At 52.1% G+C, this 13,257-nt stretch overlaps 1 protein-coding gene across 2 annotated transcripts in view; it reads left to right on the forward strand.

Moving 5' to 3' along the window:
* Window positions 1-13,257, forward strand: part of SDK2 (sidekick cell adhesion molecule 2) — a 312,130-nt gene that overhangs the window by 268,219 nt on the left and 30,654 nt on the right. For both annotated transcript variants that reach the window (XM_050765734.1, XM_050765735.1), the window contains 2 exons: window positions 8,303-8,489; window positions 11,500-11,637. In XM_050765734.1, the coding sequence (XP_050621691.1) occupies window positions 8,303-8,489; window positions 11,500-11,637 (325 nt within the window). The remainder of the gene's footprint in view (window positions 1-8,302; window positions 8,490-11,499; window positions 11,638-13,257) is intronic.

Raw genomic sequence — 13,257 nt, forward strand, 5'->3', positions numbered from 1 at the left:
CAGCATAGGAGTCTCATTGCATCTGGGGTGAAGGAGGAGGAAGAAAGGAGGAAAGGCATGTTGCCAAGGAAGCCCTAAAGAAGAATGACACCCCTCATGGCATTGCCCAGGAGCACCAGCTGGGAAAACTAAACATTGCCCCCCTGGCATATGCCTCCCACGGGAAAAGAAAGGGGCCAAGGCAGCACCAACAGCAGTTTGGCAGCCACCAGACTGTTGAGGCTTGGAAGTTAATATACAGACCCGGGAAAATGTGTGGGTGCACAACACCGTAGATAATACAGCAGAGGTCTACGCGCTCCAGAAAACATAACCCGTACCTGAGCGGAAACTGTGGAAAGGAATGGAGAAAATGCTACCTCCTGGACATGTGATAACCAACGTACTGACATCAACATTCGCGAACATCAGTGATGCATTAACTTCATCAACCAACAAGCACAGCAAAGCTGATACTGCACTCCAGTCAGACTGCACACAACTGGTGCGTGGCAGGCACATTCATGCACGTTCTGAGAGCTCCAGTCTTTCGGTTGGTCAATGACATGTGTTTATTGAGCAGTTACTGTGTGCCCAGCATTGTTCTCAGAGCTGGGAATAACGCAGTGAGCAGGGACAATGTGAGCTTAGACATGAGAGAGAGAAGACCAACAATGGACAAAGGAAATAATACCGCCAGGTGGTGGTAAATGAAGCAGGTTAGGGGAGAGCCAGATCCATGGGGAGGTTTGAATTTTTTTTCTCTTTTTTTTTTTTTTTTTTGGACGGAGTCTTGCTCTGTCCCCAGGCTGGAGTGCAGTGGCGCAATCTCAGCTCACTGCAACCTCCACCTACCAGGTTCAAGTGATTCTCCTGCCTCAGTCTCCCAAGTATCTGGGATTACAGGCGCCTGCCACCATGCCCAGCTAATTTTTGTATTTTTAGTAGAGATGGGGTTTCACCATGTTGACCAGGATGGTCTCGATCTCTTGACTTCGTGATCCGCCCACCTCGGCCTCCCAAAGTGCCGGGATTACAGGAGTGAGCCACCGCACCCGGCCTGAAATTTTGTTTTGTTTTATTTTATTTTACTTTATTTTATTTATTTCTTTTTTTTTTTTTTTCCTGAGATGGAGTCTTGCTCTGTTGCCCAGGTTGAAGTGCAGTGGTACAATCTTGGCTCGCTGCAAACTCTGCCTCCCAGGTTCAAGCGATTCTCCCACCTCAGCTTCCTGAGTAACTGGGATTACAGGCGCCCGCCACCACGCCCAGCTAATTTTTGTATTTTTAGTAGAGACAGGGTTTCGCCATGTTGGCCAGGCTGGTCTCAAACTCCTGACCTCAGGTGATCTGCCCTTGGCCTCCGAAATTGCTGGGATTACAGGCATGAGCCACTGTGCCCAGCCAGGGTTTGAAATTTTAAATGGGTTGTTAAGGACTGGGCTCAGTGGCTCACAACTGTAATCCTGGCACTTTGGAAGGCTGAGGTGGGTGGATTGCTTGACTCTAGGAGTCCAAGACCAGCCTGGGCAACATGGTAAAAGCCTGTCTCTATGAAAAGAAAACAGACTACAACAACAGAATTAGCCGGGTGTGGTGGCGCATGCCTGTAGTCCCAGCCACCGGGGAGGGAGGAGGGAGGAGTGCCTGAGCCCAGCCGAGTGAGGGTGCAGTGAGCCATCATTGCACCACTGCACTCCAGCCTAGATTAAGACTCTGTCTAAAAAAACAAAAGGGTTGTTAGGAAAGGACTTAATGAGAAGGTGATATTTGAGCAAAAACCTGAAGGAGAACAGGGCCCAAATCACATAGATCCAGAAAGAGAGGAAAGAAGAGCAAAGGTCTCAGGGTAGTCAGGTACTTGGGGTGTACAGAGAGCCTGGTGTGTCACCAGAGTGAGTTCCAGGGAGCACGATGGGACACGAGAAAGCCAGGGCTGGAGCACCTGGGGCCCTTCGGGGCTTTGGCTTTCACTCTGAGTGAAGTCCTCTGAGTGGAGGACTGGGACCTGTAGAGGGTCCCGCTGGCTGCTGCAGTGAGCGTAGTCTGAAATGGGGAAAGCCCAGAAGCCGTGGGGAGGCATCTGAACCATCCAGGTGGGCCATGAAGGGGGCTCAGATCAGGTGAGAGCCGGGTGAGAAGTGGCAGCACTCGGTTAGTCCTAACATCAGAGCTGGTAGAATTTGCTAACAAATCAGGCTGGGCGTGGTGGCTCACACCCCGCCTGGCCAACATGACCAAACCCCATCTCTACTAAAAATGCAAAAATTACCTGGGTATGGTAGCACATGCCTGTAATTCCAGCTACTGAGGAGGCTGAGGCAAGAGAATCACTTGAACCCAGAAGGTAGAGGTTGCAGTGCACCAAGATCACGCCACTGTATTCCAGCCTGGGCAACACAGCAAGACTCCGTCTCCAAAACAAACAAACAAAAAAAAATTTACTGACAAATTGAACATGGAGTGGGATAAAAGGGAGGCAACAAGGACAGCCCCAGGGTCCGTAGGATGATGGAGCAGGAAAAGACAAAGCTGGTGAAGGAGGAGGCTGGGGAGATCTGGAGTCTGGTTCCAGATGTGTTTGGTTTGAGACGTCTGTTGGACATTCAAGGGAAGACAGAACAGAGTCAGAGATGTATGTCTGGAGTTCAAGAGAGAAGGATCAAACCAGAGATGTGAATTATGGAGTCCTCAGCATGTAGATGGTACTGAAAGCCAGAGATTAGACAAGGAAAGATAGAGAACAAGAGAAGTCTACAGATTGAGCCCTGAAACCAAAAACGGAATGATGTCTCAGAGCTCATGGGAAGAACATGCTTCCAGAAGGAGGGAGAACCTCTGGAATGGGAGAAAATATTTGCAAACCATACATATGACCAGGGGTTAATAGCCAAAATATGGAAGGAACTCATCCACCTAAAGGGAAAGAAAATGGGGCAAAGGACCCGAATGAACATTTCTCAAAAGAAGATACATAGGCTGGGCACGGTGGCTCACACCTGTAATCCCAGCACTTTGAGAGCTCAAGGTGGGCAGATGACCTGAGACCAGTAGTTGGAGACCAGCCTGGCCAACATAGTGAAACCTCGTCTCTACTAAAAATACAAAAACTTGCTGGCCGTGGCGGCAGGCACCTGGCTGAGGCAAGAGAATCGCTTGAACCCAGGAAGTGGAGGTTGCAGTGAGCCAATTTCATGCCACTGCACTCTAGCCTGGGTGACGGAGCAAGACTCTATTTCAAAAAAAAAAGAAGAAGAAGATATATAAATGGTCAACAGGTATCTGGGAAGGTGTTGAACATCGCTCAGCCTCAGGGAAATGCAAACCAAAACCACAGTGAGATATCCCATCACACCTGCAAGGATGGCTGTTATCAAAAAGTCTAGCTATAAGTGGTGGTGAGGGTATGGGGAAAAGGGAACCTTTGCACAACTGTTGGTGGGAGTGTAAATCAGTACAGTCATTATGGATAATGGTATGGAGGTTCTGCAGAAAATTAAAAATAGAACTCCAATGATCCAGCAATCCCACTACTGGGTATTTATCCAAAGGAATTGAAATGAGGCTCTTGAAGAGCTATCTGCAGGCCCATGTTAATTTCAGCATCACTCACAGTAGCCAAGATGTGGAAATAGCCTAAATGTCTGTGAATGGGTGAATGAATGAAGAAAATGTGGTTTATACACAGTGGAATACCATCCAGTCTTGAAGGAAATCCTGCTGTTTGCAACAACACGGATGAACCTGCAGGATATTACACCAAATGAAATGAACCAAGCACAGAAAGACAAATACTGCATGACCTTGCGTATATGCAGAATCTGAAACAATCAAACTCATAGAAACAGAGAGTAGAGCGGTGGTTACCAGGGGCTGAGGGAGTGAGGGATATAGGGAGACGGTCACAGGATACAGCGTTTCAGTGAGGCAGGATGAATATGATCTAGATCTAATGTATAACATGGTGATGATAGTTAATGATACTGTATTGTACACTTGAAATTTGCTCAGAAGGTTCTTACCACAAGAAGATGATGAACATGTTAATTAGCTTGATTGTGGTAATCATTTCATAATGCATATGTATATCAAAACACCATGTTGTATACCTTAAATGCATAAAGTTTTAGGGGTTTTTTTGTTTTTTGTTTTGTTTGTTTGTTTGTTTTTGAGACAGTCTTACTCTGTCACCCAGGCTGGAGTGCAGTGGCGCAATCTCCACTCACTGCAACCTCCACTTCCTAGGCTGAAGGGATTCTCCTTCCTCAGCCTCCCAAATAGCTGGGATTACAGGCACCCACCACCACACCTGGCTATATACAGATTTTGTCAATTATACCTCAATAAAGCTGAAAAAAGAAAAGAAAGGGCAGGGAATTGGGCACAGTAAATGGCAAGTTCGTGATTATAATGGTGCACTCCCATGCCTGCCCCTGTCCACATAAGGCATTTATTCCTCCGGCAGATACTGATTGAGCACCATGGATGTGCCAGCCATGATTCTAGGCGTTTGGGTCCCAAGGGAGCCACATGGACCGAGATGCCCGCCCTCTGGAGCCTGCATTCTGGCAGACTCATCAGTGTGCACTGCAGCTCAGCAGTGTGCCCCGTGGGGACCAGGATCTGGGCTCAGTCCCTTTATGTCCTTTGCACAAGTGTCAGTCCCTCTCACTATGAATCATCAGCTAACAAAGCTCTGCAGAATGCAGCACTCACAAACAAGACGCACCTGCCGGAGTGCCTGGTTTGTGAAGACAGCTGTCCCTGAGTTCTAGGCCCTGACCCACTCCTCACCCAAGAGCATGACCACAGCCATTGGCCCTTCCTCTCCTCCACCTCCCCAGTGGATAGCTCCCACGGGCAGGGCAGAAAAGCATTCTGAGATATGTTTCCTCTTTTCATGGCTTTTCCTGACCTCACTTTTTTTTTTTTTTTTTTTTTTTGACTGAGTCTCACTCTGTTGCCCAGGCTGGAGTGCAGTGGCACTATCTCAGCTCACTGCAGCCTCCACCTCCCTGGTTCAAGCGATTCTTCTGCCTCGGCCTCCTGAGTAGCTGGGATTACCGGCACCTGCCACCATGCCCAGCTAATTTTTGTATTTTTAGTAGAGATGGAGTTTCGCCACGTTGGCCAGGCGGGTCTCAAACTCCTGACCTCAGGTGATCCACCTGCCACGGCCTTCCAAAGTGCTGGGATTACAGGTGTGAGCCACCGTGCCTGGCATGACCTCACATTTTCTTCCAGTTGTCACCCATTTATTTGGCCCCTTTACAGCAGAATTCCTCAAAAGAATCTTCCGTATTCACTACCTCCAATTCCTCTGCTTTCATTCTCCCTTGAACCTGCTCCAAGTAGGTTCCCGTCCCCGCCACCCCACCGAAGTTCTTCCTGCCAAAGTTGCCCATAATTCCTGTGGTGCTCATATTAAGTCAAACAGCAGGCTTATCCCGCCTGACTCAGCAGTTGTGTTTGACACGTGGATCTCTCCTTCCTCTTAAAATACTTGCTTTCCTCGGCTTCCCTCGCTAGCTGTTCCTCCCCACCAACCACTGAATGCTCTGAATGCTGGAGGCCCCCAGGAATCAATCCACGACCCTCTTCTCTACCTAAGAGATCCGTTCATTCTCCTAGTGTGCACTCACGGCAGATCATCTGTGTGCTGATAATGGCAGACTTTTAGCATCAGCCATGACCTTTCCAAATCCGACAGGAACTTTGTTAACTGTTGTACCCCCATTACTATGAATGCACAAGTGAATGAATGATTTCATAAATGACTGCCTCAGCTTTCATTCATCTACCCATACGAGAAGAATCTGCTTTTTATTTATTTTTATTATTTTATTTTATTTTAGAGATGGAGTCTTGCTCTGTTGCCTGGGCTGGAGTGCAGTGGTGTGATCTCAGCTCACTGCAACCTTCACCTCCCAGGTTCAAGCGATCCTCCTGCCTCAGCCTGCCAAGTCACTGGGACTGCAGGTGCACACCAATACTCCTGGCTAATTTTTGCATTTTTAGTAGAGACAGGAGTCTTGCAATGTTGCCCAGCCTGGCCTTGAACTCATGGGCTCAGGCGACTCCCCTGCCTCAGCTTCCCAAGTATTAGGATTACAGGTGTGAGCCACTGCAACCTGCCCTCTCCTCCTTTCTAAAAAAGAAATTTCTACAAAAGAAATCCCCATCTCTACAAAAGAAAGAGCTGGGTGTGGTAGCACCTGTATGTAGTCAGAGCTACCTGGGGGGCTGAGGCGAGAGGATGGCTTGAACCTGGAGGTCAAGGTTACAATGAGCCAAGATCATGCCACTGCACCCCAGTCTGGGTGACAAAGTGAGACCCTGTCTCGAAATAAAATAAAATAATATAGGAGAGAGGGCTGGGCATAGTGGCTCACACCTGTAATCTCAGCACTTTGGGAAGCCAAGGTGGTTGGATTGCCTGAGCCCAGGAGTTCAAGACCAGCCTGGGAAACAAGGCAAGACCCCGTCTCTACAAAAAATTGAAAACTTAGCTGGGTGTGGTGGTGCTCACCTGTAGTCCTAGCTACTCAGGAGGCTGAGGTGGGAGGATGGCTTGAGCCCAGGAGGTCAAGGCTGCAGTGAGCTGTGATCGTGCCACTGCACTCCAGCCTGGGCAACAGAGTGAGGCCTGCCTCAAATAAATAATAAAGGGGGAGAGGTATTGGAGAAAAGCAAGGATTTCATGGTAACAAGATGTCCTAACTGCCACCCATAGATGCCAGTATGGACACTATTATTAGCTCTTTCTCACTTTATGGGCTTCTTCCACGGAAACGAGAAATTGAAAAGCCGGTGACATGCAGAAACCTCATTGGCCAGCAGGGGGTGCCAAATGACCTCCAATGCTGCATGTGGGCTGGGCCCGACTGGTCGCTCCCTGGATGGCCTGTCCTGGAACTAGCAGAAGTGTTAACCCGTGCTACATAGGAAGTGATTGAAAACAATGGCCAGGCTCGGTGGCTCACACCTGTAATCCCAGCACTTTGGGAGGCCAAGGTGGCGGATCATGAGGTCAGGAGATCGAGACCATCCTGGCTAATGTGGGGAAACCCCATCTCTACTAAAAATACAAAAAATTAGCCGGGCATGGTGGCGGGCGCCTGGGTCCCAGCAGAGGCTGAGGCAGGAGAATGTCATGAACCCGGGAGGCGGAGCTTGCAGTGGGCTGAGATCGTGCCACTGCACTCCAGCCTGGGCGACAGTGTGAGACTCCATCTCAAAAAACAGAAGGAAAAAGAAAACACCATGGGGCATCTGTTGTGTTCCTGGCCTAAAACGTTCTGCAGCCATGGGGTGCCTTAGGAAACTGGCCAAGTACCTGGGTGAAACCCTTAGAACCTGCACCCCTCACGTGGACCCCAGGAAGTACGTGTCCTTAACCTCACTGAACGTACGACAAAACTGCAGCTCCGGAAAGTCACCTGGGCAGGTCCCGCTGCTGTCAACGGTGCAGCTGGGATTCAGCCTCCCGCTGCCTGCCGTCTTGGCTGAGGCTTCCTCTGCAGCGGGCCTCGTTCCTGTTAACCAGCAGCTGCTGATGCAGTGGGCCCAGGGTGGCCCTGAGACTCTGCATCCCTCACCAGCTCCCAGGTGACATGAGGCCACCAGCACTTGCACCACGCTCTGTCCGGATAGACTCCACACTGCCTTATCCCCCCAGCTCAGCCTCCCGTAGGACGGATTTGCTTTATTCCTCCAGGAACTGTACTGAGTGCTGTCGTGCCAGTGCTACGCGAAATCCTCCAGGCATGGCGGGAAACCACAGACACCTGGGGACCATGCCCTGGAGTTTACTGTCTGGCAGAGACCAGGGTCTTGGCTGTGGAAAGGAAGGTTCTGGAAAGGTTTCTAAAACTGTTCTTAAAGACTTTTTTTTTTTTTTTTTTTGAGATGGAGTCTTGCTCTGTCACCCAGGCTGGAGTGCAATGGCATGATCTTGGCTCACTGCAACCTCCACCTCCCAGGTTCAGGCGATTCTCCTGCCTCAGCCTCCAGAGTAGCCAGGACTACAGGCACCTGCCACCATGCCTGGCAAATTTTTTTGTATTTTTAGTAAAAATGGGGATTCACCATGTTGGCCAGGCTGGTCTTGAACTGCTGACCTCAAGTGATCCACCTACCTCGGCCTCCTAAAGTGCTGGGATTACAGGCATGAGCCACCGCGCCCGGCCTCTGAAAGACTTCTCTGCTGTTTCCTAGGTGACTCACAGCAATAAAGGTGTCTCGTAGACTACAGGTCAGCAGGGACAGGAGGGACGCTCGTCGCCCCTGTCCCCCTCACTCCCACTTCCTTCTGTTTCCACAGATTTATTTCTGGGAAGCCCAGCGGGGGAACCTCACGGAGCGAGTGAAGACGCTTTTCCTGGCTGAGAACAGTGTGAAGCTCAAGAACTTGACGGGTTACACGGCCTACATGGTCAGCGTGGCCGCCTTCAACGCCGCTGGGGATGGGCCTCGGAGCACCCCCACCCAAGGCCAGACCCAGCAAGCAGGTGGGAGAGGGGGCCTTGATGGGGGGTAGGTCGGCCACAGGGGGTTGCAAGAGGACCCACCCGGCATCTGGGCTCTTGGCAGGCGTGGAGGCAGCTGCCTTATCCCCCCGAGGATCTGGGCATGGTACCCAGGTCCCCGGAGACGCCCTCCCGAGTGGGAGAGCCCAAGCTCAGGAAAGAGAGGCTGTCCCCATAAAGCCTTGAGAAACCCCCACATCTCATCCCTGTCCTCCCCATCCTTTGCCCCACCTTGCAGAGGGACAGTCAGCACCCCAGCCCCTCCCAGCCAGCTTACTTCTGCTCCCTGCCTTCTTCCCACCTGCCTTCCCTCTGTCTCTCTGGCTTTGTTCGTTCCACAAATACTGAGTGTCTTATGAGCCTGTGCCATGCTAGATGCTAGGGACACAATGGTGAGACCAACAAGGTCCCTGCCCTAGTGCGGGGCACAGATTATAAGCAAGTTGATGACGTAAATGCAGACGGGGGGTCAGCACAGGTGACCTAAGAGTGGGGCAGGAGTGGGTGGATGGCTTTGGATAGGTTCACCCACAAAGGCCTCCCTGAGAAGGTGAGATATGAATGAGCAGAGGCCAGCAGGGGCCGGGCATGGTGGCTCACGCCTGTAATCCCAGCACTTTGGGAGGCCAAGGCGGGTGTATCACCTGAGGACGGGAATTTGAGACCAGCCTGGCCAACATGGTGAAACCCCATCTCTACTAAAAATACAAAAAATTATCTAGGCGTGGTGGCACGTGCCTGTAATCCCATCTACTCAAGAGGCTGAGGCAAGAGAATCGCTTGAACCTGAGAGGTGGAGGTTGCAGTGAGCTGAGATTGTGCCACTGCTGCACTCTAGCCTGGGTGACAGAGCAAAAAAAGAAAAAAAAAAAAAAAAAAAAAGACAAGAGGCGTGCCATGGGATGCTCAGGAGGTGGCAGAGGGTGTTGGGGGTTCCAGGCAGAGGGAACAGCAGGTGCTAAGGACTGGAGGCTGGAGAAGAACCAGGGAACATAGAGAAAGCCAGGTGGCTTGCAGGAAAATGGGGTGAGAACTCGGGGTGGGGAATTGGGATTGGGATTAATTATAAGTACAATGGACCACACGTGGTGTCTCACACCTGTAATCCCAGCACTTTGGGAGGCCAAGCTGGGTGGATCATTTGAGGTCAGGAGTTCGAGACCAGCCTGGCCAACATGACGAAACTCTATCTGTACTAAAAAAATACAAAAATGAGCTGGGTGTGGTGGTGCACCTCTCTCCAATCCCAGCTACTCAGGAGGCTGAGACAGGAGGATCGTTTGAACCTGGAAGGTGGAGGTTGCAGTGAGCTGAGATTGCACCACTGCACTCCAGCCTGGGTGACAGGGCAAGAATCTGTCTAAAAAAATAAAAAAAATTTAAAAGTACACTGGGAAGCCATGGGAAGGCTTGAATAGTTGAGCAACAGGGTCTGGTTTACATTTAGAGAAAAGTGCCCCGACTGCTGTGCAGAAGATGGCCTGGCAGAGGGGAGAGAGTTGAGGCAGGGAGGGGAGATCAGGAGGCTGAAGGGTGGCAGGTGCAGAGGAGAGGGCACTGGTAAGAATCCTGCTGCCTGTGTGCAGAGCGAGCCTGGTAGCCAGGCACTGTCACACTTAACCCTCCCAGAAGCCCCGCGGACAGGCAGGGCAGGCGGCACCCTCATTTCACGATGAGCCAGGGTCGCCCGGGAAGTTATGCTATTTGTCCAGGGTTGCCCAGCTGGTCACTGGGGGAGCAAAGGCTGGAACCGAGGATTTCTGAGAGGACCAAGCGTTCTGTCCTGGTGGTCTGGAATACTGGCCTTTTGCCCCGGCCTCCCTTGAGTATCTTGTTCACCCTGCTGCTTCCTATGCTGTCAGTGACATGTGGCTTTTAAAGAGCTACAGAGAGCACACCTGTGGCATCAGTTCTTCATTATGACCCTCTTTGGGGACAAGCCCTGGCTCCAGGGAACCCTTTCCCTCCACCTCCCCCAGGGTCTGACGGTGGCCAGGATGAGCATGAGCCACTGAATGTACGAGTCTGTCCGTCCGCCTCCTGTCCCAGCCACTCTCTTGTCAGTGTCGTCTGCCGGATGCGAACCCCAGGGAACCCGAGGCTTCCGTCACTGTGGCAGCAGGACAACATGTTCTGTCCCACGTCCCTGTAGCACAGAGCAGGCAGGAAGGGCCCCCTGAGCTCACCTCCCTCCTTCAAAGACACTCGCTGACTCTGCCTCCCGGGGCTGGAGCCGGAAGCGGGTCTGGATTAGCTCCGGCTTGGTGGGGAGGCAGCACTGGACAATAATAGCCTGGTCATCCTCCCCAGGCCAGCTGGGGATGCCGCAGATTGGGACGCTTCCTGCCCTTCCTCTGTCCTCCCCTTCAGGGAAGCCCCCGCCCCATGTTTTCGGGGTTGCCACAGGGTTCTCAGTCCAAGAAAACATTTCTCCCAGAGGGTCTGACTGTCCTTGGCGTGGCTCCCCCTGACTGTGTGGGGCCTCGGTGACAAGCCCTGGAGCCCCAGGAGGAGAGGAAAGCCATCTCCGTCTGCTGTGGTTCTGGCATCTTCTTTGTTTAGCACCCACCGAATGTTCTGAGGCCCAGACACCCCCTACCTTCTCCTCCATGGAAGCCAAAAGATGAACCCCACAAAGTCAGGAAATGGCCTTGTCCCATGATGACCCTGGGGGTGTGACAGCTTGTCCCACACTCATAGCCCAGGCTCAGAGCCACTTAGCAGGGAGAAGCCTGAATTCTGCAACTTGAGGGGAAAATCGAGTTCTCTTTCTTCCCAGCTCTTAGGACTCCGATACTGGAAAGTTGAGCGAGGAGAGGAAGGGGGCCTGGTGACCTCCAGTGACCCCTCCTGCCCGCCCTTTCTGATGAGCCCCACACTCTTGTTCCTCCCGGGCTCAGACCCAACACTCCCGCTAGCTCCTTGGAGCTGCACCCAGGGCTTTGAACTTCCACAGAAGAAGGAAACAAAAATGCTTTGCTGTCTCCCACAGCCCCCAGTGCTCCCAGCTCCGTCAAGTTCAGTGAGCTGACCACAACCTCGGTGAACGTGTCCTGGGAAGCCCCGCAGTTCCCCAATGGCATCCTGGAGGGCTATCGGCTGGTGTATGAGCCCTGCAGCCCCGTGGATGGTAAGTGGATACCCCAGCTTGGCTCCCCAGCCCTTCACTTTGCAAAAGCTCGCTCTCGTATCAGCACCCATCGCAGCCACTACACATGAGTGAGGTTCAGTGAGCATCTCCCCATCTTATAAACACAGAAACTGAGTCCCAGACAAGGGAAAGGGTATTTCCAAGGTAAAACAACAGCAAGTTGAGGGCAGAGTTGGAGGAGAGATCCAGGTTTCCTAACTTCCAGGCAGAGAATCGTTAAATATATTCTTCCCCCTTTGGTCGATGGAAACAGGGAGGAAAGGAAGGGAAACCTGAGTGGACAGGGCTCTGTTGAGACCATAAAGAAAGGGGGCAGCCAGGGGCAGTGGCTCACGCCTGTAATGCCAGCACTTTGGGAGGCAGAGGCAGGTGGATCACCTGAGGTCAGGAGTTCCAAGACCAACCTGGCCAACATGGTGAAACCCTGTCTTTACTGAAACTACAAACTTAGCTGGGCTAATTTTGGTGGTGGTGGGTGCCTAAGTCTCAGCTACTTAGGACGCTGAGGCAGGAGAATCGCTTGAACTCGGGAGGCAGAGGTTGCAGTGAGCCGAGATCACGCCACTGCACTCCAGCCTGGGCGACAGAGCTAGATTCCATCTCAAAAAAAAAAAAGAGAGAGAAAGAAAAAAGAAAAGAAAAAAAAAGAAAAAGAAAAGAAGAGGGGAGCCCCTGAGGGTCCTACTTTGCCCTTTCCCAAACCTTAGGGTTCTCAGCTTTACTGTGTATTAGTCCTTCTTTAGCTTTTGTGGGAGTCAGGAACCCCTTTGAGAATCTAATGAGAATCTGACCAAAGCTTCAGAGCCTCTCCCCAGGAAGATGCACAAGACCAGGGAGGTCCCTGCACCCCCCCCACTGCCATCTGTGGACCCCAGATCAAGAGCCCTGCTCTGCAAATGACCTTGCTCTTGTCCTTAACCCTGTTCCTCTGAATGGTCTTCCAACCCCTTCCTCCGGGCCCCAGCTGGGACCGTGCCCCATTTCTGGGCTCCTAGGCTGGTCTGCGCAGCCCCTGACAGTGGGCATCTGGCACCTGCCAGCTTTCTATCCCTGGTAACATGCCTAGAAATCCCTGCCATTTTGTTACCAACGAACAGCCTATGAGGACGGGATTTAGGTAGGAAGGAAACTGCACTCCTCACTGCCTGGGACTAGTCCCAGCCAGGTGCTGGGGGTGTGGCTGACCCCTGGAGCCACACCTCTCACTCTCACCCCCTCCAATCACTGAGCCTGGCAAGAACAAGGGGCGGAGCCCTGGGACCAGCAGTTCTGGGTCAGCCAAGGGAACAATGGCCCTCAGTCTTCCCTGCCCCACCTGGGTGCCAGCAGCTCATTCTGCAAAGGGGAGCTGTGTGTTAGAACACCAGGGGGCAGCCGGGCCCGGCAGGAGATCCAGTCGGGTGCCAGAGTGGGGCAGAGGACAGCAGTCCCCGAGACAAGGTACAGGGGGCCAGCACAAGCCCTCTTCACAGGGGCCTCAACCTGGCCTGTCCAGGACCCTCTCGACTTGACCAATGTGAGCTCTTTGCCTTCCAGGTCCACAGTCTGGTGGGATCTGGACAGTGTGGCTCAACTCCACGGCCCTACACATTCCCATCT

The sequence above is a fragment of the Macaca thibetana genome, chromosome 16, assembly GCF_024542745.1.
Source record: "Macaca thibetana thibetana isolate TM-01 chromosome 16, ASM2454274v1, whole genome shotgun sequence".
NCBI classification, from domain to species: domain Eukaryota; kingdom Metazoa; phylum Chordata; class Mammalia; order Primates; family Cercopithecidae; genus Macaca; species Macaca thibetana.